The sequence below is a fragment of the Tachypleus tridentatus genome, chromosome 3, assembly GCF_004210375.1.
Source record: "Tachypleus tridentatus isolate NWPU-2018 chromosome 3, ASM421037v1, whole genome shotgun sequence".
Taxonomy (NCBI): Eukaryota; Metazoa; Arthropoda; class Merostomata; order Xiphosura; family Limulidae; genus Tachypleus; species Tachypleus tridentatus.
In genome coordinates this window covers 98,116,672-98,142,456 of record NC_134827.1, presented here as the reverse complement: position 1 = coordinate 98,142,456, position 25,785 = coordinate 98,116,672, and the positions used below count along the sequence as shown (strand labels likewise).

Below are 25,785 nucleotides of genomic sequence, written 5' to 3'. Positions count from 1 at the left end.
GTTTAGTAGTAAGTCTTAGAATTTGTAACACTACAAAGCGGATTTTGATACTCATTGTGAGAAAAGCATAGATAGATCTGTGTGTAACAAGATGTTTAAAAGCAAACAAAATATAAAGTGTTTTTAATAATATAATCTATCCATTCTTTGAATAAAAAAACAAGTTTCAGCAGGCCTAATGAGCTCTGTATTGAGCAGAATGCGTCGTTGCCCATCAATATGGCATATATAATATACTTGAAATACTGTTATGCTTTCTTCTTCCAGTTGAAGCCCCCACTGCTATAGTAGTGTGTCTGCAGACTTATGCTGCTATAATTCGGTTTCCGATGCCCCTGGTGGGCAGAGCACATATAGCCCTTTGTGTAGCTTTGTGCTTAACAATAAAAAACTATAACTTCTGGTTGAAAATTCCCAAAAGACTGAATAAAAAGTTTTGTAGTGTTAAAAATAAGATAAGCCTAATACAATCTCTTGTGAAAATTATAATTAAATGTAAATATTACTGGTGACAAATAGTTGATATTTTTAGCTCCTTAAAAGAGATGTCAAAATTCGGCTTAAAATTTTATGAATTACTATTTGTGCAAAGATTGAAGTAGCAACATTTTCTAATTTTAAATAAGCAAAGATTTGAGAATTAAACCAAACTAATATGTATGAGATAAACAGTTTTAATATTTCTATTTTATTATTTAATTATTTTCTAGAATGATAGAAATACTTTATGTTCAATGGCATTTTGTAGAACAAGGTACAAGAGGCTGTTCCACATTTAAACTGAAATAAAAACAATGTGTAGCAAGTTCATTTCTTTTCTATTCAAAAATGAAAGCTTTTAATGTTAAAAATATCAAAATTTGAATGGGTATAAACCTTAACCATCTATTTACTTCCTCAAAATGTTGATTCATGAAGAAAATATATAATAAGAATGGCACATGATCCAGAAGAGGGAAGCGAAATGTGATAACTGATAAGCTTTAGCAATAGCAAACACTGATGTTTTGGAATTGGGAATTGATTTTTAGATTAGGCGAAGGACCTGTGTTGTTCGTACGATCGAATCGAATATTAGTAATTACGTTACAAGTGCAATTTTTGTGTTGTGGACCTGATTCAGACAAGAATTTTGAAGTTAAAAAGTGAACAGTTTGAGCAGGTAGTATTTTGATTCACATATTTTTTGTTTTGGAATTATTTTTTTCTTCATTACGTTCTCATTCCTTTACTAAAAGGCTTAGCTTAATTACGTTGATATTTAATCCACTGAAGTACATTTTTCATTTTGCATACGATGTTGTGACAAGTTGTAACCAGGTGGGTGTATTTACTGTATCTCACTATATGCATAACCATTCATAATATTCAAAAGTACAGCCAGAAGGTGTCAACAATGTTCAATAAACGATTTATGGTTTATTATTGTCTTACCAAATGGGTACATTAGTCTTTCATTTTTATACTAGTCTCGTAGTATTGGGACTAATATTCAGTTTATAAAAAATTGAGAGACGAATTTTCGGAAGGCAAATAACACTTTTATGTATTTACTTAATAATAGTATAACATTTTAATTATGAATAATTGTCCCAGTAATTTTCAGTTGGAAAATTTTAATTGTAAATTTGTTTAGAATAGGCAATTGAAATTTTTATTAAACAACTTATGTATAATATTAATAGAATAACACGTAATTATTTTGAATTTTTTTTTATTTTAGGTTTTATTTCGAGAAGAACTGTGTGAAAAAATAACAATATGACTCTAACAAAGGTAATTAATAATTTAATAATTAATGGTAAACTAACTATATATTGTACACTCTTCTCTATATTTGTGTATGGAGCATACATAAAGAATTTCAAAGATTGGGACCACCATATTCTTTTTTATTTCTTAACATTTTTCCTTTACATTACCAAGACATACAAGATTCTGTGCTGTCAGTAGTCTAAATTCTAAAGCATTGGTGTATTTTCAACCTGCTATAAATTTCAAATAAAGAGGAATATCAAAGTAAATCCTTTCTTTCAGTTTCTTACCCCTTGTATAAATATAAACAGTGTTAATTGGATAACAGTTTAAAATAAATTAATTTATTCTTGAATAATCAAAACATTTATTTTCTGAACTTTGGACTATGTGAAGTATCACTGGGTGAACACAGCAGTGTGAAAGTTTATTTACAAAACAATTTGTCAGAATTGTTAGATAAAGCACCATGAACAAATTTGTTTTCACCAGGGTTTGAAAACTGGTGATGAAATGACTTGCACATATCCTTCTCAGATCTAAAGTGTTCCCATCCTTCTCAGCTTTTACATGAAAAGACCCCAGAGTATTCTATAGAAAATATTGAGATTTACTTGCATCTTTGTATAGAAAGAAATATTGAGACCTTAAACACAGATGGAGCACCAGGACCAGACTATTTTTTCTCAGGGTTTTAAAAGATCTTGTAGATAAGATATGCATGCATCTTTCTTTTGGTTGTGGTAAGTCAACAGATGATGGGTAGGTTGATGTCTGAGAATTGGAGAGTTGTTATGTTACACCTGCTTTTAAAGGGAAGGATAAAAACTGCTCCAGAAATTATGGACCAGCTAGTATTACTTCTGTAATGTAGAAAAAAAGTCTAGAAAGTTTGATAAAAGGCTTCCCCTGCTGGGACAGCTGTGGGTCTGTGGATTTACAATGCTACAATTTGGAGTTTGATTCCCCTCAGTGGACACAGCAGACTGCCTGGTGTGGCATTGCTCTGAGAAAAACACAAAAACACTTTAAAAAATTGTGTTGTAAATAATGATATCATAACAGAAAATCAACACAGATTTAATAAATGTTAATCTTCTTTACCTTTTGATGTTTTTCAAGGATGTTGTGTATTAAATTGGTTGGGAAAAAGGTTCCTAACTGATGTATTTAGATTTTCAAGGAGGTTTTAAAAAATATCCACACAAAAGATTAACTTTGTGGGTATCACACAGTGGGTATTGGTGGCCAGTAATCAATTTATCTTCTCTCTCAGTCATGCCCATAGGAGGTCCCTTCAGTGTGCACTAAAAGAAGGATGATAGCTGGATCATGCTCCCTTTCTATCCCCCATTCTTTTTCTCCTTTCATGTGAGAAGATCTACATTTTTGGCTAGATGAGACCCATACATCAGCTGGTGTGCCACTTCCTTCCTCGTGTCCATGTGTATATCTTTTCGTGAAAAGGTTAACTTCGTGAAAAACAATGGATCAATTTTTTTCTTTTTTTTAAAATCAGATCATAGGGACATTAAGTGTTAGCATTATTTGAAGTTGGAAAATAAAGGATTTTTAGCTCATGACTTGAAGCCAAATCCACTGGCTAACAAGCTCAGAGAGTTCAGAAGAATGTCAGAAATAACCCTCGGACGTAATTCCTTAATTTATTTTGCATTTTCTCTGTTATACTTTAGTTCTCAAGTTATAGGTGTACCTTGTATGTTATAAAGGATCCAAGAAAATATGAAAACTTATTCCTTTACAGTTCATTTGTGAGGTTGATAATTAGTTGAAATTGTTGCTTATTGTCTAAGATAAACATAATTATTATTGTTATGATAATTTTTTAATTTGTAACTTATTAATGAGCATTCATAGGAAGTGTGAATATGTGTAAAACACATTAAAATTAGGCAAAATATGCTTCATTCTTTAAAACAGATCCTAGGGTAGAAGCTACAATGTGGGATTATAAAATATATCCTGGTTTTATAATTCCAAATTGTAGCTTGCACCTTAGGATCTTTTTTTTTTCTTAAAAAATGTAGTGTATTTTGTCTAATTTTTATGTGTTTTGTTTTAGCTTAAAAATTGTGGTTACAATATAATTAATGAGAAATTGGGAATTGCTGTTTCTAACACTGTCCTTCCTCATGATATTGTTTATTCATTTAACTTAATTTAAATGTATTTATTTAACTTCACATACGTATATATATTATAATAGTGTAAATAAAAGGAATGTTGTTTTAACTATATGGCTTGTTGCTGATATTGAATTTAATATTTTATTTGTTTGCTTGTTTTATGCAAAATAACTTTCATTCATAGACAACATCTAAAAGAGAAATATAGCATGAATTGTTTTCTTAATGTATTCTGTGTTTTATCCATACATAGGTATTGTTCAATAACAGCCCGTTAAGTCTGAGAGGAATAACACGATTGTTATCATCTGTTACTAATCCTTCAACAGAAACAACTAAATTTTCTGGAGGATATTGTTTTGGTAAGTCAAGTACACTCTGAAGGTCAGCTAACCAAGTACAAAAGAATTTACTGATAACTTAGTGTTGAGGTACAAAGATATATATACAGTAAAGGTTTTCTGTTTTTGATAAGCTATCTGGTGTCCTTCAATGAAATGATCTTAAATTATATGATTTGTGTTTAGATGTTGTTACTTTCACTTTGTGTATAAGAGATTTTCAACTTTCTCAGTGTTGATTTATTATGCAAGCAGCTTGTAAGTAACTGACAGTTCTATCAAGTATGAAGACACATTTTTATTTGCTAGGAGAAAAACTGTAGTCACATGACTGATTAGTTCTTTTAAAAATCTACCGCAAATGCTATTTTATCATTGAATGTAGTAAGTCACTTCAAGTAATATGTGTGTGGATATTTGATTGTAAAAAGTACCATAACTGGCATTATTAATGTCAACTTTTTGTTGAATAAAAAATAGTGTTCTTAACTTGTAGAACTCACTGATGAGCAAAAGGAATATCAAGCCCTTGCTAGAAAGTTTACTCATGAGGAAATCATTCCAGTTGCATCGCATCATGATAAAACTGGAGAGGTGAGCTATTTTTCAGGTTGAAAGCTTCATAAAGTATATATTTCAGAAAAACTTAAACTGAACCTTAAACTCAAAATTTAATGCTAATATAATATCCTTAAGACTTGAACCATGTAGAAATTTGTATCTAAGAGCATCGTATCTCTTTCTTAACCTGAAGATGACCAAGGAAGGTCGAAATGTTGTTCTCTCCTTATCAATAAAAGTATTAATATCCATACCAGCTGTTCTGAGATACAGTTTTATTTCAAGTGGGTTTTTTCATTAAGAAGAATGTAGAAATTTAGTCTAAACTGTTACACTTTTTCCTTTGAACAAGATTTTCTCAAGTTATTGTGTTCACATACATATTTTAAGGCCACTGTCACAGTCTTAATATTGGCACTAAATTTTTCTTGAACTCTCTTTAATGATAACTTGCTATAATTTAAAGGAAGTCAAATATTATATGTGCAAACTTTCTCTCACCAGCATGGGCACTCCACTCGTGATGTAAAGGTTGCAGGTTCGAATCCCTGTCACACCAAACATGCTCACCCTTTCAAATGTGGGGGTGTTATAATATGACTGTCAATCTCACTATTCATTGGTAAAAGAGTAGCCCAAGAGTTGGAAGTGGGTGGTAATGACTAGCTGCCTTCTCTCTAGTCTTACATTGCTAAATTAGGGATTGTTAACACAGGTAGCCCTTTAGTAGCTTTGCACAAAAAAGAAACAAACCAACTGTTGCAAAATCATCTGTAGCAGAAGATGAAAAATATGATATAAATTCTTTTAACTACAATGACTGCAGTTTGTAACAGTTACGGTTACAGTTATTCATCTTAAGAGCATCAAACTTCTTGTTTCTTTTTACATCTGCTTTCATATGATTTTATCTCTTGTTACTCTTTCAACCATGTCTGACTCCATGATAAATAGTAATTCTTTGGATGGTATAACATAATGAACAAATAGCTGTCATCATACACATCTAATGGAATACACTCATTCAAGTATATTTCATTTAACATTTCTTATCTGGTCAAAAGCTTCCTTATGGGGATTACGTTAAGATCTCTTAACTACTTTTTAAGGAAAAACGATAAGAGTTAGGTAATGTTACCAAATAATACAAGATTAATTTAGGGGATTAATAGGATAAAAGCCTCTTTATTCTAAAGATATTGAAGCACAAGTTTTTAAATTTTTTAACATACAGGCTAAGCTCTATTGTAGATAGGATTGTTAGTTTAATGAATAAATTGCTTTTGACAGTAGTGGAAGTCTACAGATTCCAAAAGTTTGAGAGGAAAGAATGAATTTATTTTCTGAAGTGAGTGTGGAGGGAAAGGTTTTTAGGATCAAATTGTTCAGAATGCATAATGTTATGTTTGTTAGTGTAGGGGGTTTCTAGTAACTCAGCAGTAATTCTGAAGGCTTATAAAAACTGGGATTTATTACGTGTAGTTTGTGCACTACAGGTAGCCCATTGTGTAGATTTATGCTTAACAAGTAAATGAAAAATAAAAAAAGATATGTTGTTTTCATAGTCTCATGTATTCCTCTTTTTATACCTGTTATTTTTAGATAACGAACTACGTCTCATAATACAATCTTATGAGACACAGTATACATCTGTTCACTGACTCTGATTTTAATACATTACAAAATTTCATGTGGTTTGTTTTAATTAATACATAGTGAAAGACCCTGCTGGTACAGCTGTAATTCTTTTAACTTATAATGCTATAACCAGTGATTCAATTTCACTCAGCAGATAGCCCAATGAAGCGTTGCTATAAGAAAACACACACACACACACCTTTACTCTGGAGTGAAGACTACATTTTTAAGAATTCACCAATTTAAAGAACTGGGTAAAAACTAATTCATATTTCTGAACAAAAGATTTCTGAGATTTTCTGTTTTGGTCTTGATTATCTTATCTACTTTGTGAATGTTGTGTAATATTACACAGAATTTAAAATTTCTTATTTTTGTAGTATCCTCATAAACTTGTAGAAAAAGCTTGGAAATTAGGACTAATGAATCACAGTATTCCACAAAAGTATGGTAAGTTGTTGGACCATGTTACAAGTGACATTCAAACGGTTTACATATTGTAAAATATCATTGGCAAACATTATTAAATTCTTGTTTTATAAGTACAAAATAATATTGTGGATTGGAAATGTTCTTGAGCACCCACATCTCAATCTCCTAATATCTAATTTTCTTATGTGAGAGTACGAATTGGAGGTTAAGACTTATAGACAGTGTATCCCCACCACAATGTGGGTCCTATTTCTTCAGTTACCTCCAAAACCTAGGATACACTTTTATAATCCCATGTTGTAGCTTATATCCTAGGATTCTTTTTACAAATATGCACCATAGTTTATTTTATGATAATGTGTTTTGTTTATGGCTTGGAAACTTGATTTTGTTTATTCATTTAGTTTCATTTGAATGTAATTATTTAATTTCACTAAGAGATATATTATAATTATAATTCTACATTTCTTTTAAATATGCAGTTTTTCTGTTTCTATTCCCAAAGTAGAGAGAGAATATGCATTAGTTATTTTTGCACAATAATAATTTGCTCAGTTTTCTCAAAACATCTTTCATTAATAGACTTGCTTTTAGAAATATTAACTTCTATTTTTTATGATATAACTTCTTTGTTAAGAAACATGATTATTTTTAACATTTATTTTTTTTATTTAGTATTCAAATGAATTCATCACCTCCTACAATATTCATGATATCTGGAATTTTCTTATTTCCTTTTGGCTCTGTGCTAATTTCTGTAATATTGAATTTATCAGCCATGGTGCTTCCATTGCATTGCTAATTTCTTTACTTTCAACTGCCACTGAAATTAGATATCACTCATATTTGCACAGAACTTGTTTCTGCCTTTTATCACTAATGTGCTGTATGAGATGAACATAATGAAAAGTGCAAATCTGTGGTTGATGAGTAGTTTTTTTTGTTGGAGTCTTTGGTCAATACTACAAATGAAGAATCATAAAATGAGTAAACAGATTGTTTAGAGCTCTATTGCAGTGATTCCCACAAGCCATTTCGTGGATTAGAAGTTGTCCTTGAATTAATTGCTACCAATCTGCAACTTGTTGGGGCTGACACTTATTTACTTTTTTTCCAATATTTGATGACTTAAAAGTTACCTAAGGATTAGTTTTGATTTGAAAGAAATGGTGGAAACTTCCAAATATTTAGAATGTTGGTCTAAGAATATTTTTGTAGAATTTTACTAGTCTGTGGTTGCCAAAAATCTGGGAGGTAGTATTTTTGGGCAGTACATCAAAAAACAGAAACAAATGAGCACATGATTTACTTATGTGGCAGTTGGCCTTGATTTACAAAATTAATTTTCCAGTTTGAGAGCTTCACATTTATCATAGAGCACAGTAGTATTTTTATATTAAGATCAGGTATCCATTGAAAATATATTGGTTGTTGGTGTTTATTAAATGGCCTCAACCTTAACAAGTATGCATTTTATAATAAATACTTTTTGAAATCCATTATATCACTCTTCAATAATTTTAAGCTAGAAAGTGCAAGAATATTTTGTTTTTCAGCAGAATCCAGTTCCATTTTCTTTTTCTCCAACTGTGGTCCACTTTTCTTTCCACTTTATCTTTTAGTTGTGCTAAAAATTCAGAATTACAATTTTCACATGCAAATATTTCTGTTTAATTTGTTATTTCTGCTAAATAATTGATTTCAGGTGGGGCTGGTCTTGGTGTCTTTGATAGCTGCCTCATTATAGAAGAAATAGCATATGGTTGTACAGGGATTCTAACTGTCTTAACAACTAATAGTCTAGGAGTAAGTATAAATATTGTCCACCTTGTGAGAAAACTCCAATTTTAGTGTGTTATACTATTTCATGTAGGTACAACTGAACAACTTGAATTGTATATCGATCCCTGCATTGAAGTTGTTTGTGTACATTTAATTAAAATCATTTTTAAACTGTTTAATTATGTTTATGAAAATGTTCATTGCATTTGGTTACTGTTAAACATACTGTAATTTAAAAAAAAATTCTTTTCAACAAAATACCTATTTTATGTTTTTCTATATGGATTAGGAAACAGTTTGAAAGTATTTTACAGTTGGTCAGTTTGATAATTATGAGGTGGTAAAAGAATAAAATGTTTTATGATTTAATTGTTAAAAAAATTGAGTTTGTTAGAGTCATAATCAATTATATCTATTTGCGAGCATATACTCACAAATTTTTAAGAAATAAAATTGAAACCCAACTGAGAAATATTTTAAAATAAATATTAAAAAGGAAGAATGTGTCATAAAAAAGTGTACAAGACTTTGTTCTTAACTTCTTTGTTAAATATATTAGGTGTCACAGACATACAGGGGAAGTTGGTTAGGTTTTATGCAATTGGATAATAAACCATCTGTGGAGTTAAAATAGCCGTGGTTTTCATTGAAATTGTTTAAATAAATCAAAATTAGTTTTCATGTTTGTTGTTTCTAGGATTGGCATCCTTATTTAATTTTCCTGTTGTTGAGAATTCTAAATTTAGCTCTTTCATTTGTTAATTAATAGAAAATGTTGTACATGTTTAACCTTTTATGAGGATAGGAAGCACCAGTGATTCTGGCTGGAAATGAAGAACAGAAAAAGAAATACTTAACCAGAATGACAGAAGAGCCTTTAATATGTGTAAGTTATTTGATTTATTTGTGATTGTACTATTAGTCTAATACTTTTTAAAAATATTCTCATATGTATTACACTTTATACAGAAGCATAATTATAATCTGGAATGAAAAATTATAATTCTTTGGAATGTAAGGACTTGTATTTTGTGTAAGAAATGACATTCTGGGATTTGAGCATTTGTATCATATAATGTTTATTTCAAGATAGATCTACATTGTAGAGCTGTATAATTATAAACAAAATAAATTAAATTTATTCTTTAATATGCAACTGCTAAATGAAATATCAAAATTGTTGATTACTGTTTTTAAAAAGTACACTTGTTTGTACTTACCTTATCACTCTTAGTGACATAAAATAAACCAACACAAGATACACTTACCATCAATGATTAATAATACATATTTACTGAATGTCAGGTTGTTATATTTTATATTATATGTTTTTCAGGCCTATTGTGTGACTGAACCCTCAGCAGGTTCTGATGTGGCAGGTATCAAAACAAAAGCAGAGAAGAAAGGTGACAAATGGATCCTGAATGGCCAAAAAATGTGGATCACCAATGGTGGGAAAGCTAACTGGTAAAGCAGTTCTATTTATGCAATGTTTACCCACTTCAATTAGAAATGTGTGTGATTTACTTTCTTTGAGGGAAGTAGTGGCATATGTACTAGGCCACAAGTCTGATATAAAGTTTATATCAGTGTTTTTTATTTAGATTATCATAGTAAGCAGATATGTTGACATAATTTTTATTATAAGTTTAGTATTTAAAAACATAGTTTTATTCTTTGCTATACTGTATAATCTTCTAAACTGATGTTCAGAAGTTAAATTTGGTCAATTAGCTGAGAGCAGCTCTAGGCCTGTTTTTGTTTTTAATGTTTTTTTTGTGAAACATTTTTAATAACGTTTATTATTTATATATATACATGAAATTATCTAGTTGATTATGGCACAAAAATTAGTGTTAAAATCTGTTCATTACTTCTTTGTAATAAAGATGTAAATTAATATGTGTGGTATATCATACATAATTAAATGATAATACACAGGTAATGGATAAATGTTTACATAAAAATTCCAAATAATGATATATGACCTTGATGACCACACGAATCAATTTGTACTAGCTAGTAGTCACCAACTTTTCATAATCCAACTCTTAAAACAAAAACTCTGGAAAATTCCTGGAATCCCTAACTTCCATACCATACTCAATAAAAAAAATTATTTTCCCATTGAGAAGACAGCTAATTTCTTCCATTTTAAGACAACTTCCAACACTCTTCTCACTGGAAATGAGGTGTTTGCATATTATTTTGTAGTCATATAACTTTTACTTACCATTGTTCTTTTGGAACAGAACTTATTTCACTATCATGTTTTTGTTTTCTTCTCCCATCATGTTGTACTTCTGTAATAGCTCTGCTTTTTTTTTTAGCTGTGATAAAGATTGATTATACAATTTTTTTAATTTTTGTTGTTGTACAGATTGGTTGTACTTTTGACTTGGTGTCTTCATGTTAAAATTTATTTCATTCTTTGTAAATGTTGAAGAAAGTTTTGTGAAAAATGTTACATTGTTTATACTGGTACTAGATTTTAATTTAAACATAAAGATGTATATATATTGTTTAATGTTGTTCAGAACATTACATTTAGTTATAAGTAACCATACGGTGGTTTTCATTATTAGTTGTTTCATTCGTTTATTTAATAAGATATTATGTGAACAATAGTATACATAGATATGCATCAGTATGATTTAATAATTTAATTCATTTAATAGATTTTTGCTCAAGAGTTTTTTTTTTCTCATTGAAGGTACTTCGTGTTGGCTCGCAGCAATCCGGATCCTAAGTGCCCAACTAGTAAAGCATTCACAGGTTTCATTGTAGATGCTAATTCTCCTGGTGTATCTTTTGGACCAAAGGTATGCCAAAATCAATCAGTAAACAATCACAGTAAACAATAAAAACTAAAAGTGGTCATAAATGCGGTTAAATGTTCCTGCCAACTTCTTTCAAAAGGTTGAGACTGTGCTAGTGACAGGGTCTTAAAATTATAGTCTTCCATATTTTAACTTTTAACTACAAGTAGGTACTAATGAAATGTTATATTGGTAAAATAATTATTTAAATTACGCTGTTTTAATAAACTAAGAATGATAGCTAATGAAAAGATGTTTTTTAAAGTGTTATATTTCACATGTAAATTAATAAATATATCGGATAAAGTCATAAAAACATATATATTTCAGATGTAAATTATTACAGTGAAACTAATATAAATAAAACTGTATTAAGGACATTTTATTATGCAGACATGCTTTCTTGTAAACATATTTTGATTGTCATATATTGGAGAAGTTTGTGTAAGTAACTTTGTTTATAATTGGGCTTTTAACATTGGAATATGGGATGTATTTAGTAAGTACATGTAAATTATTTGCCAGTTATAGTGCTTTGACTTCCTTCAGTTTTACAAGTAGCATGCACAGTGTATTATTGTGAATAAAAAATTTTGTGGTGATTGCAGTGTCTATATTTACTAAATTTATATGGAGTTTGTAATCTGTTATGTTTGTGGATATAAATATATTCAGTTTGTATAGTTAAATTCCTGTGATGAACTGCTGTCTTCTAGCTGGGTTTCATAGTTACAAAACATGGTATGTAGGCTCATTTATCAATATTTCTTCCAATATATAAATATTTCAAAAGGTCCAAAAGTTAAATGGAGTTCATTGTTGTCATTCATGTTGTTAATAAGCCTGACAAAGTCGTTTTTTTTTGTGACTGCTCATTTATTATTGGTGAATTCTTTTTCAAAGGTGTTTTGATTCAAATAGTATAAATCGTGTATAATGCACAGAATATGTTGCTCACATGTTTTGTATTTTTTACTTTTAGGAATGGAACATGGGTCAAAGGGTCTCAGATACCCGAGGTGTTACATTTGAAGATGTAGAAGTGCCAGAAGAGGTATTTGGGTGAAAATTTTACCATTTTTTATTTGTAATACTCATTGAAATATGTTATATATACTGAACGAACTCATGGAATTAGAAGCTGTCTTCCATCTGCACCTGGTAATGGATGGAGAGGACAGGCACACAAGAGTATCTTCTTATGGAAGGTTTCAGAAATCTGAAATTTGTTTTTGTTATAACAAAGAAATGTGTGGCACTTTCAGTAATTATTGTCCTTGTTGAAAAAACATGAGTAATATTCCAAGTGTAGAATCTTTAACTAAGGTTAATTATAGCTTTTGTGCTTTTCAGACTGTGATTATACCATTTATGACTCTTCAGTTATTGTGGCCTGTCACATTATAACACTCCCATGCCTGAAAGGGTTAGCACATTAGGTGTGATGGGGATTCAAACCTGCAACCTTCAGATTATAAGTCGAGTGCTCTAACCACCTGGCCGTGCCAGACCGATTGCATGAACTAAATCTTGCAATTAACTTTGTAAAATATTTTGAATTATTTGAATTCGGATTCATTTTCAGACTATCTCCATGCCATTTATGGCTCTTTAGTTATTGTAGCCTGAGAAACTGTTCATTATTTTTAATTTGGATGAAACATTACATGAATAATTAGCATAAACCATGTTTCACATAATTGAAAATCAAACAGATCAGAAGTGACTTATTTAATAGTTTTATTGGAAAGTTTGTGTTTTATAATTGTGGTATACATTGTAATGCAACGAAATGTGTAATTATTGAATATGCAACAGATTTTTAAATTATTAATATTTTACTGAAGGAAACATACAACAAAACAATTGATACATCATGTCTTATTTTGTTCTTCCAGTATTCTCAGCATTATAGGAAGTGTATCATTTCTAATGAGTGTTTATTGCAAGTGTAATGAACCTATAAGAGCCTGTCTCGTACAGATTCAGTAAGAAACGAAACCAGTTTTCTTTAAAAAAAATCCAACCATGTGTATATCAAAATTGTCATTTTTATATAAAGTGTTTAATTTTTGAAAATACTGATACATTACCTGTGTACATTCACAGAAATAACAACTGTACATAAAGAATTTTCATATTTTATTTCTAATGACCACCCCACTGTTGTTGTTGTCAGTTTTCATATAAATCTATGCAGCTAATCCTGGGAGCTCCCAAGCTTTATTGATGTCCAAATTTGGAAGCCCAGTATTAAAAAAGTTTTAAATCCAGTGGTAGATACTTGTTTTCAATGATCACTTGTATCTCCATGCTAATTCTCATGTATATAATTCTGTGGATCTAATTTTAAGTCTCTTCAGAACCAATTTTACTTCCTATGGGAACTCAAGTTGAAAACCTTTCTAAAATCTTGTTTTAGGTTTGGTTTTAAAGATTTCATTATACATTGAAATCTGATTTCAAGTAAACTGATTTACTAAATTCTGTAACCTCTCATAAGAGTTTCAAATTCTCAATTTTTTTCTGTTCACCAAAGACATTGAATAACTTTGAAAACACTTTTCTGCTATAATTTTGTGTTGTCCAAATTCATAAATGTCAGATGTCAAGCTCTTTTCCCAAAAATTATTGGAAGAGTTTGGAAAATCAACAAATTTAAAAATATTGAAATGCAAGATATTAAGATGAACTTGCCTTGCTGTTATTGTTTAAAGTTGCTAAATAATAGTTGTTTTATATTAGAAGAATCTCTTCTTTTCTGTGTGTACTGATTTGTTCTTTTACCTTGCACTTGACTGATATTTTTTGCATCTTCCTTTGTTATTACTACATTGGAGTGATTATTCTTATATGTTCTTTCAAACATTATGAACAGTTGCTATACTCTTTAAAGGAAATTCATTTTAAATTACAGAAAACTGTAAAAATAAAACTTTATGTGACTTATAATTTCTGTTTTTTAAGCTCTGATGTGCTGATGAAAACACCAAACTTGTATCAAAATCAAAATGTGGTCTTCATTTACAGAAATAAACTTTTTAACAGTTTCACTTATCAGCCTTCAGTAGGAGCATACATCACACACAATTATAGATGCACACATTTTTAACCATGTGTATTCCAAAAGGTGAATGTTGTGTGTTTGGCCAAAACAATGAATAGTATAGTTATTCATTAACATAACTTGGTTTTTAGAATGTCTTGATTGGTGAAGGAGCCGGTTTCAAGATTGCTATGGGTGCTTTCGACATGACTAGAACTCCTGTAAGTAGATATTTTACTAATTTGATGGCTTTCAATAAATTGGGATATAAATATTTTTTTACATAAGATCGTTTTAAAGAACATTAGCTTATTTTAAAAAAATATTAATTTGTTGGTATAAACAATTGAGCTAAAAACTTTTTCTTTAAAAAAAAAAGAAAAGCTTACTACATAAAACATTTTTCTCCACTAGCAAAGCAAGAAATGTGATGTTTGATAATTATTTATAGCTTTAGAGTTATGACAGAAAGTGTTCGTACCCCTGCATCCCGAGTGGATTTTTGCTCATAATGTAAAAAGTATCTTGATTAGGCTGATAGAAGTATAATATATTATAAATATTATACTAACACACATCTACATAAATTTTTATGTAAATTAAACTACAAATAAACTATTTATAAACAAATAACCAAAAATAGGAGGAGCAGAAAGTGTTTGTACAGTTCAGAATGTGTAAAAAAAAACTGATATTCCCGTAAAAATTTTGTTTAGTTTGTCAAATAAACTACATTATACCATTCCAGAACTAGACATTGGATTCATAATTATTAGAATTTAGCCAGCAAAAAAATGTACTTCCGGCAATTTAGCGCTGTCTCCATCATTATCAGCTTGGTTATCATGGCGAACAGGAAACAACTGTCCAGTGATTTAAAAAACCGAATTATTGTAAAATACAAGTTTTGTGTGTCTCTTTCCAAAATTGCTACACAACTTAATGTGCCGAAATCTATTGTTCAAAGCATAATTGCCAAGTTTTAGCTTACAGGATCAACTGCTAACCTCCCTCGTGTTAGTCACTCCACCAAAATTCCAGAGAGAACGAAGAGGAAGGTTCTCAGAGAAGTTAGTAGGAACCCACATTTAACATGAAATGACATACAGAAACTGGTAAGGGAAACTGGGATTGAAGTAAGCACCTCTACAGTTACGAACATGTTACGCTCTTCTGGGTTCAAAGCATGCCGTCCTCGAAGAACTCCATATTTAAAGCCTGTTTATTTAGAAGCACGATTTAGGTATGCAAGAAAGCATGTAAATAAACCCTTTACCTATCAGAAGAGTATTCTTTGGTCAGGCGAGACTAAAATTGAGCCTTTCGGCCACAATCATGTTTGCTATATTTTCCGTAAGAAGGGGAAACGAAATCTTCCAAAGAACATCATCCCTACAGTTAAATGCGGAGGTGGCTCGATCATGTTATGGGGTTCCTCCAGCTCTTCTGGTGTGAGCAGCCTTCACCACATCAATGGAATCATGAAAAAAGAAGAGTATGTTGATATATTAGGCACTTATATCAAGAATGATGCTCGGAACTTGCGGCTTGGGCGTCATTGGATCTTCCAGCACAACAATGACCCTAAGCACGCATCGAAATATATGCAATCCTGGTTGCAGAGGAATCATATAAGCGTTCTGGAGTGGCCATCGCAGTCACCTGAACTCAACCAAATTGAAAACGTTTGTCATGAGTTGAAGACCAGGGTTCATCAGCGTCATCCAAAAAACTTGCAAGAGTTGGATGCCTTCTGTAAAGAAGAATGGAAGAAAATACCAGTTGCTTCATATAGAAACATCTGTGTATTTTATAGTTTTTCAATTTCTAATTTTCTGATCTGTTAAAACTAAGATCTAAAGATGTCTGAAGAACTGAGTTCCTCACTCTACTGGGTGTATTATCAGAAGAGTAAAATAAAGTGTATTTAGTTTGTGGAAGTGATAAAAATTAAGTGGGACATGACAGTTTTGTAATATTAACCATATTGTATTTATAAATTGTATTTTTATAACATCAGGTGGCTGCAGGTGCTGTAGGCTTAGCACAAAGAGCTCTTGCTGAGAGTACAAAATACTCATTGGAACGTAAAACGTTTGGTAGTCTAATTTCCGAGGTAAGATTTGACGAATTTTATTGTAATTAATGTTACATCTTGTGCCTCAAATTGCTTCCAGAGCTTTTTGGGTGAATAAGAATAGATACAAAAATACATAACCATTGCTTAAGAAGTACTGATATTTACTCAAAAGAAATGTTTACTCAAATAATATTAGAGAAATGGATTAATGACTAGACTTCATTTAAAGCATTGCTCTAGTAATGCAGAGTAGTTTAATTTTAATTATAGCCAATGGTTAATTATTTGTTTGAAAGTGATCTCTTTCAAGTAATTTTGACATTTTGTTTGATATCTTTAGTGAATTATGTCATTGAAAAAATGTTATTAGTTAAAATAATTTTACTCCTGGTCAGAGTATCTCAAAAAAAATTGCAAAAGAAATCTTCAGTGAATCTTTTTTGATATGGTTTTTATATCAGCTTAATGAACTTGCTTTATGATATTAATTTATAAGTCAGTTTCTGTAGTAACTTAAGTTATTACAGTACTTTGATCTTCAATCATTGGCATGTTTAAATGAAATGCTGAAGTATTGTGTTTGTTTAATTAAATGTAGATTTATTTTCAACATGTTACAAGCAATAAGGTGTACTTCAGTGTGGTAAAATGTAGTATTTCCAAAATCTTTAGTTCTTTTTGTTATCCATATATTATTCTGCAAGTTTTAATGTAATCTATTCTGTATTCAGCACCAAGCCATTCAGTTCATGTTGGCTGAAATGGCTATTGGTATCGAAACAGCCCGTTTGGCATGGATGAGAGCAGCATGGGAGATTGACCAAGGCAGGAGAAACACATACTGGGCATCCATTGCTAAAGCCTTGGCTAGTGATGTGGCTAATAAATGTGCTACTGATGCAGTTCAGGTGAGAGATCTACTACAGACACGTTTTTGGTGCCAGTTATTATGTTTACAATATTTGTTATGATCAGATGAAGGAAAGTTTTCCCCAATGACATTGAGATTGTTATTTTAATATGCCAAATTGTTGTAGAAAATTATTCATATTCACAAACATTTAGGGACAGTTCATGGAAAGGAAGGTATAAATTACGTTGCAGGTTGTCTGTTAAGTTATTACTATCTTAACTAAAGTACAACTGAAACTGTCAATACATTAACCATCATTCTGCAATTTAAAAACATTACATCATTTAGTGAAAGCAACTCATAACAATTGTACAACAACTTCCTTACAACAACACAGTTACTCTTGCTATTTAGTATTCAAGCTTTCTTTTACAATCTCTCTGAGAAAGATACTGAAACCTTTTATTCACCCTTTTCTGTAGACTAGAAATACACTGAACATCTAAATGTAAAGTACAGAAGAAAATTGTAGTTAACACTTGGAGGCCTATGACAAATAATCTTGGTTAAAATGTTCTTGTAATAAGTGCAAGACAAGCACAAATGCAGTGTCAACAGAATGGCCATGATTTGTATGTTAGTGTGATACAACACTGCTACAATGTCCAGAACAAATAAAATATGTACAGTATTTTAAATGTTAAGCAGATCTACTCATAATATAATAAGTGGGAAAGAAAATATAATGTTTGTATCACATACGTCATAATCTAGAGACTGACTCATTATTACTCAGTTCCCCTGCTCGGATAGCAGTAAGTCTTTGGTTTTACAATGCTAAAATCAGGGGTTTGATTCCCTGAGGTGGACACAGCAGATAGCTCATTGTGGCTTTGCTATAAGAAAAACGCACACACAGTTCTTAATTATCCTTTAAAGCACTTAATAAATTTGAAGTTACTATTTAGCTTCTGAGAGACCTGTGATTTCTCAAGCAACATGAATAGACAAAAGACATCCATTGTGTCAAATATAGAAATATATCTATTTATCGTAAGTCATACAGAAATGAAATGTTTGTTATGTTCAGTTTCAGTATGAAATTGCAGTTAAGCCAAAGTGCAGTAATTCAACGTTGACCATAACCTTGATATCTTAAAGTTGTCAAAAACAATCATAAAGAACTCATGAGTAAGGTCACTTACCAGTTGACTTTTTTATCAAACTGTTAAACTGATAGTTAGATTGTACAATTGTAATATGTTTGTCAGAATGAATTATTGTGATGTTAAAACATAGCAGGTTGATAGCATAGTTACTAATTATTTGAGTTCCTCTTTATTATGGAACAAAAATTATGTTTTTTGTCCAAAGATAATTCATAGCTGTGAGGGTGTTATAATATGACTATTAATCCCACTATTCATTGGTAAAAGAGTAGCCCAAGAGTAGGCATTGGGTGGTGATGACTAGCTGCCTTCCCTCTAGCCTTAAACTGCTAAATTAGGGACGGCTAGTGCAGATAGCCCTCGTGTAGCTTTGCACAAAATTCAAACCAAACCAAACCAAAACTTCTATTTATTAACACATGATTTTTCTCTTTAATGCTTTTCTCAATTGAAGGTTTTTTTTTATACCAAATTTTACTTGAGGAAACTTTCATATTTTGATTGTTATAAATCGTGCATGGGGTTTCAAATTTATCTTTATTCATAATTGCTTGTTATGTAATTTTCTTAAGCAGATCTTTGGTGGAAATGGCTTCAACTCTGAATATCCAGTCGAGAAGTTGATGCGTGATGCAAAAATATTTCAGGTAGGTAAATTTTGAAAATAAACTTAAGACTAAATCCATGCCATTGACATAAATAATGTAAGTTTAAATTTAAAACATCTAGATTTGAGGTGACATACACTTTACAGTTCTGGAAATAATTATAAAAATGCATAGTTGATGCACTTATATGAGTCACACAAACATAGTAACTGTAAGTAAATGGTCCAATTTTGTATTTGCTGCGTCCTAGAGATCACTGTCTTGCTAGTAAATGAATCCCCACTCAACAAGTCTAACACCAGATGCAAAAACATTTTGGATAAGAATTTGTTCATAACTTGTTGGTGATCAATTTCATGTAGATCTCAAACAGAATTGTCTAAGATGCAACTAAAAGTTCTATTGGTTTCTTACCATGCTTCACTTGTCAATTGTATCACTTGTCGACTTTCATACCTTTATCATAAAAATTTTGTCAATAATTTTGCTAAACAATTTGAATATAGACTTTTCTCTATAAAGCACTTTCCTCGAGCTTGATGTTGTTCTGTTCATTAGGACCCAATGACCATTTCAACCATTTGGTGTGATTATCTTTTTCAAGCTATGGGTGTTGAGGCTACTTTGTGCTGATGTGTATTTTATTATTCCAGAGATAATACTCATTGTACTTGCAGCTAGAATGTTGGCAAGATATCTAGTGGATAGTGAACTGTTTGAAAGTGCTTGAGTTTTGAAAACCAGTACCAGTTTCATTCACCCTTATTTCTTACAGCTCCCTTTGAATTGTAAAATTTCATCTCAATCTATTGTTAGGAGACTTCAACAGAAAAACTTTGATTTGTACAAATTTATCATGTGTCATTTATGTCTGTGGAACCATGAGTGCAGACACAACCTTACTGGTGGTTTACAGTAGGATTGTCTGTTCTTTTATAGGCATGATGCCAGTGCAGCACTGCTTTATTGGTTAGCCAGTCAGTGTAAACTAGCAGCGTATAGCTATGGTGCAGCTCATTTTCATGGATAAGATGGAATGAGGACAAAACTTGTAATATTTCCATTTTATTCACTGTTTCTGTAATTATTTCCATCAGTGTGTATTTGTACTCAACAAAGAAAGAAGGTTTTAGGGTTATTTTATCAAAAGTAGATTTGTTTTAGAAAATATGAAAGCAATGCTTGTTACTACATCACCTTAATATTAACTCTACCTTTGAAAAATTTTGAAGTTTCTTACTAGAGGGTAAGATGTTGTATAATAGCTTCTTTAGCTATTAGTATATTAATGTTTTGTTACTGTTTTTGCAGATATATGAAGGTACATCCCAGATCCAGCGGTTGATAATCTGTAAAGAGCATCTAATGAAGGCTAAACACACCATGATGTAAGAATATGAAAGTCAGCATCAAAGAAAGTGCTTAATTTTGAAAGCACTGAAGAAACCTCTATATTCAGATTTACTTGTATCTGTAATTTGCTCAATCAAATGGTTATAAGGAGGGAAAAACAGCTAAATATTTTGTTAACTCTGTGTACCAAATGTGAACTGTAAAATTTTAAAAAACTAAAATAAAGTGCTGTCTAAATATTTAATAAAATCAAATGTATACTTTAATCAAAAACAGTAATTGGTCTTTGTAAAAAGATAAAAATAATAATTTTTAACTTTTGATTGTCTGCATTTCAGAAGCCACAAGTTTAGTTTTTGTAGTAATGGTTTGACAATAACAAACACATTTTTGCAGCTATATTTTTAACTTGGTTTTAAATTTTGTGCAAAGCTACACGAGGGCTATCTGAGATAGCCATCCAAAATTTTGCAGTGGAAGACTTAAGGTAACTAGTCATCACCTCTCACTGCCAACTCTTGGGCTACTCTTTTACTAATGAATAGTGGGAGTGATGTACATATTATAATGCTTCCACGGTTAAAAAGGCGACCCTCGGATTACGAGTCGAGTGCCTTATTCTCCTGCCAATGCTGCGCACCTTTTAACTTGGTAGATATAATTGTTTATAAATAGGGCACCAAAACTTTATGTTAAATATGACAATGTATCTCAGACGAGTCTTTGATTTATTATGTCACTTACGTTAGGTACGTTATGTTATAAAATTTCGAAGAGCTGAAAATTTTGATTTTAATTTAGAAGTTAATTAAATGTCTGGGTATTAAAATTATGATATATGCCAACAATATTTACACACACAATTTTCGTTCTTTACATAAATATATTTTACTATACAATCAATGTAATTTATGATAATGGTTACTACAAATAATGGTTTCTTTTCAAAAGTTTTACAAACAATATCAAGTCCTATATTCAGTATGGAATTGAATACTTTGTTGACGGTTCACGAGTTGCAAATGACTTACGTTGATGCATAGATACACTTCTTTTGACAGTAATGCTAACTAGCTCTATTCTTCACGCGTGAGTTTTCCCAACGAAAATATCTAATGGCCTCGTGTAAATACCGATGTCCAAAGTTAGTTTACTGAAGTTTATAATGACCGAAATCTATAAACGTTCCTGGTCAAATATCTGTAGTTTTCTTATTAATAAGCCTTTAACACAATTATAGCTTCCAATGCTTATAGTATAGTGACTGTAGCAGAGCAACAAAATCGGCATATCGATTTATAAACTTTTAGGTGGCATATTCAAAAGTTCACTTGGCAACAATATTCACAGGTACACTAATTCTTTTGTAAAACATATCTCGTTGATACTTACACTGAGAGGCCTGGCATGGCCAGGTGGTAAAGTCACTTCACTCGTAATCCGAGAGTCATGGTTCGAATCCCCATCACACCAAACATGCTCGCCCTTTCAGCTGTTTGGGCGTTATAACGATTAATCCCACCATTTGTTGGTAAAAGAGTAGCCCAAAAATTGGCGATGGATAGTGATGAATAGCTGCCTTCTGTCTTGTCTTGCACTGCAAAATTCGGGACGGCTAGCACAGATAACCCTCGTGTAGCTTTGCACGAAATTTAAAACAAACCAAATCAAACTTTCACTCAAGATCAATTGGTGATGAACTGTTGGTGAAAGATGCATGGACATTGCTCTGATAGAGTCCTGAGTAAATGCGGGTTACTGTGGCCCTCATGTAGTAATTATTAATATACTAAACAGTCCACACCAACAGAGAAAAGGAAGAATGCAAGTACACCTGACCCTGGATAAGCGCATATATTCCCGGACAACGAGAGAGATATCTAAGGTCAAAGTGCACTTGATCCTCAAATAAGTGGTTGAGTCTAACAACGCAAAAGGCATATTTTTTCTTTGTGTTCATTGGCCTTACGATTTTGGCCAGCAATGTACTTCTAGTTTTGGAATAAAATAATATGTTAGAGAAAATAATTTAAAACCTCAAAATATTAAAGCTGTTGAAAGAAAATAAAACGTAATCTAACTGAAGTTCAATAGAATTCTTCACTGAAATAGAAAAGAAAATTATATTTTAAAAATCTTACGTAAATATATAAAGACTTTCTCTTTTGGCTCACATCAGGTGACAGATGTGGAAATCGCGTTGAAATTCGTCATATGATTTTTTTTCGATTAATAAAGAATTTTCTTTAGGTATTTTTGTAGATAATATAAAAATCAATTACATTTCGAGCAGTAAGTATAGGTCGTGTGATTAATTTAAAGTAAATTTAAACATTTAATTCAAAGGAAATAATTTATTCTTGTCAGCAGGAAAACTCGTCAACCTTAAAGTCTCTGTTTAAGCAATGATTCGTTTTTTTTGTAAAGATAAATAATATATTTTTTTTTGATGTTACAAAAATACATGTTTAGAGATATACAAAACAAATGTTTCCGGTGGTTCAGCGGTATGTCTGCAGGGCTTCCAGAGCAACAAATCGCTCTTCAATAAGGGTGGTGGGCACAATACAACGAGCCTATTGTGTAGCCTTGCACTTAACTATAAACAAGAAAACATATTTCAAGGTAAATATTAATAGCTTGTAAAGCAAGTACGAAAATGAGAGCGATAGTCTGCAGTAATTTATTTAGTTTTGTTTATTTTTCAAACATTTGTACCTCTCAAAATTACAAAATCTGTTCTTTTAATGTCTGCACTTTACAGTACAGCCTGAAACAACTTACTTATTACTATTACTTTATTGTTTGCGGCAGAAGATGTTACTGTATCAACATTCCACTATTTGATAACCTTTTTCAGTTTTTTTAACTTTTGGTTTTATATTTTTCTCTCACGATCTCACCAGCTTGGCTTTCCAGTATTAATGTGATATCCGTTTGTTTCACAGTAAAGCCACAGTGGGCTGTCTGCTGTGTCCGTAGCGGAGAATCGAACCTTAGATATTAACGTTGCAAGTTCATAGACCTCCCCCTACCACCACCACACATACTGTCCCACCCGAAGATTCGTTGCAAGTTCCATGTCAGAATGACAACAATTCTTCATCTAAATAAGAATACGTTTAAAACAATAATCTTAATTAATAGTTTTGTTTGAAGTTTACTAACTAATTAAGTATATATATATATATATGTTACAAGTTACAACATTTCGATTACTGGTGCGATTGTTCTCTGACTCGTGTATCAGTAATCGTAACGTCGCACCTAGTCTAAATGCAAATGTTACTCACTATACAACTTGTAAACTTTAAAGAAATAAAAAGACACGAAAATCTTATTTATTTTGTAACTTTTCAAATTCCAATTTCCACCACTAGAAGAGCTTAGATAAATCAAGTGTACAAATATTTCTTTGTAATATATACTTTTCTAGGTTACTTACACCCTATTGTACGAATTCCATCTGGACATCCAGCACGCTTTGGATAATCACAATTCTCATAAAGACCCCGACGTTTGCCTCTGAAAACAAGACTGTTTGGGCATTCTTGAAGTGTCTTTTCTCATATTTACATTCACAGTAGAAATCACAGTACTGCTCATAAGGAAATAGACGATCTTAGAACATTCCAACTCTCGCGACCTCTGTCCCAAATCTGAAAATAAATAGTACTTCTGGATACGGGTTTAGAATAGTGTTTAGTCCAATAAATATAATTTTGTGTGTGTTAATGTTTGGTAACAGGAAGTATCTTTAGTTCTCCTGGATGTTGGTTTAGAATAATGTTTAGTCCAATCAATCTAACGTAATTTATTTTGTGTGTGTGTGTTGATGTTTGATAACCGGAAGTATCTTTGGTACTCCTGGATGTTGGTTTAGAATAGTGTTTAGTCCAATCAATATAACGTCATTTATTTTGTGTGAGTTAATGATTCGTTCTTTGTTTAAAATTACAGTGTTATGTATCGACATACGGAGGATTTTTTTAAAGCTGCTATGGTGCTGAATATGGTAGGAATTTTATTATGTTTGGTAACTTTGGTTTCCAATTTTTTCCAGGTTTCTCTGCTGTAGAATTTTGGACTGTTTTGGCATGTTATTCTATTGAAAAATATAGGTATTATGTGATTCTATATTATTTCTATTAAGTAATGACTTTTTTTTAGGGCTAGGCTTTTGAGTGAATTTGAAATCAACAGGAATTTTATGTTAACTTGCAAGTTTCCTTCAAGTATCTCTGTCTAGAAAATGTGGCATACGAGGTCTGTTCAAAAAATACGCAGATTGTTTGAATTGCGCGGCTCCAGTTGGTTCCAGGGGAATCCGCTTGGTATCGCTAGGTTCGCACAGATCAGCTGATTAAGACGCCATTTCCCGATTACAGATATCTTCATTTGTGTATTAGCTACGCGGTTTTAAGTGAAGTGCGACTTTTCGTTTGGCGGATTTCAGAATGAATGACCTGAAGGAGCAACGACTTGCTGTGAAATTTTGTGTTAAACTTGGAAAATCTGCGACTGAAACTTTTGCTATGCTTAACACGGCTTACGGTGATGTTGCAATGAAACGTACGGCATGTTTCAAGTGGCATGAACGTTTTAAGGATGGTCGACAGTCTATTGAAGATGATGAGCGTCCTGGACGTCCTTTCACGTCAACTGATATCCCACACTCTTCAGCAAGCTCCCTGACAGTCAGACGTCGATTTGCTCGCACCAGGGTGTTGAATTTGTCGACGTGTGGGTCGTCGACAAAATTGAAGATGCACCGCGTTGCCGCGAAATTTGTGCCTCAGAACTCGTGAGTTTTTGGCCAAACACTCGATCACTGTTCTTCCCCACCCCAACCCCCCTATTCACCTGACCTTGCTCGTTGCGATTTTTTCTTGTTCCCCAAACTCAAAAGACCCTTGAAAGGAAGAAGATTTGAGACGATTCCCGAGATTAAGGCAAATGCGACGAAGGAGCTGGAGGACATTACAAAAGAAGCGTGCCAGGACTGTTTCAACTAGTGGAAACACCGTTGGGATAAGTGTGTGCGTCGGGGAGGAGAGTACTTTGAAGGGGTCCCAGACCTGTAACTTCTAAATAAAGTACATTTTGTTTTATGACGTCAGTCCGCGTATTTTTTTGAACAGCCCTCGTACGTTATTTGTCTACAAGCTGCTTACATGACGTAATTGTTGAACCATCGTTTT

The 25,785-nt window shown here is 31.7% G+C and overlaps 1 protein-coding gene across 3 annotated transcripts; it reads left to right on the top strand.

Annotated features, from left to right (window-relative positions):
• The first annotated feature begins 966 nt into the window (after positions 1-966).
• Positions 967-20,742, top strand: LOC143247561 (medium-chain specific acyl-CoA dehydrogenase, mitochondrial-like). Of its 3 annotated transcripts, none has more exons than XM_076495836.1 (15): positions 967-1,162; positions 1,724-1,776; positions 4,156-4,264; positions 4,740-4,837; positions 6,823-6,892; positions 8,580-8,680; positions 9,462-9,542; positions 9,993-10,123; positions 11,370-11,478; positions 12,458-12,529; positions 14,674-14,742; positions 16,542-16,637; positions 17,333-17,509; positions 19,199-19,270; positions 20,543-20,742. In XM_076495836.1, exons 2-15 carry the CDS (start codon positions 1,762-1,764, stop codon positions 20,621-20,623), a joined length of 1,281 nt encoding a protein of 426 aa, XP_076351951.1. In that variant the 5' UTR covers positions 967-1,162; positions 1,724-1,761; the 3' UTR covers positions 20,624-20,742. The 3 variants fall into 3 exon arrangements, with proteins under 3 accessions (XP_076351951.1, XP_076351954.1, XP_076351952.1); XM_076495839.1 differs by lacking the exon at positions 967-1,162 and adding an exon at positions 1,257-1,320; XM_076495837.1 differs by lacking the exon at positions 967-1,162 and adding an exon at positions 1,347-1,441.
• Positions 20,743-25,785: the final 5,043 nt, after the last annotated feature.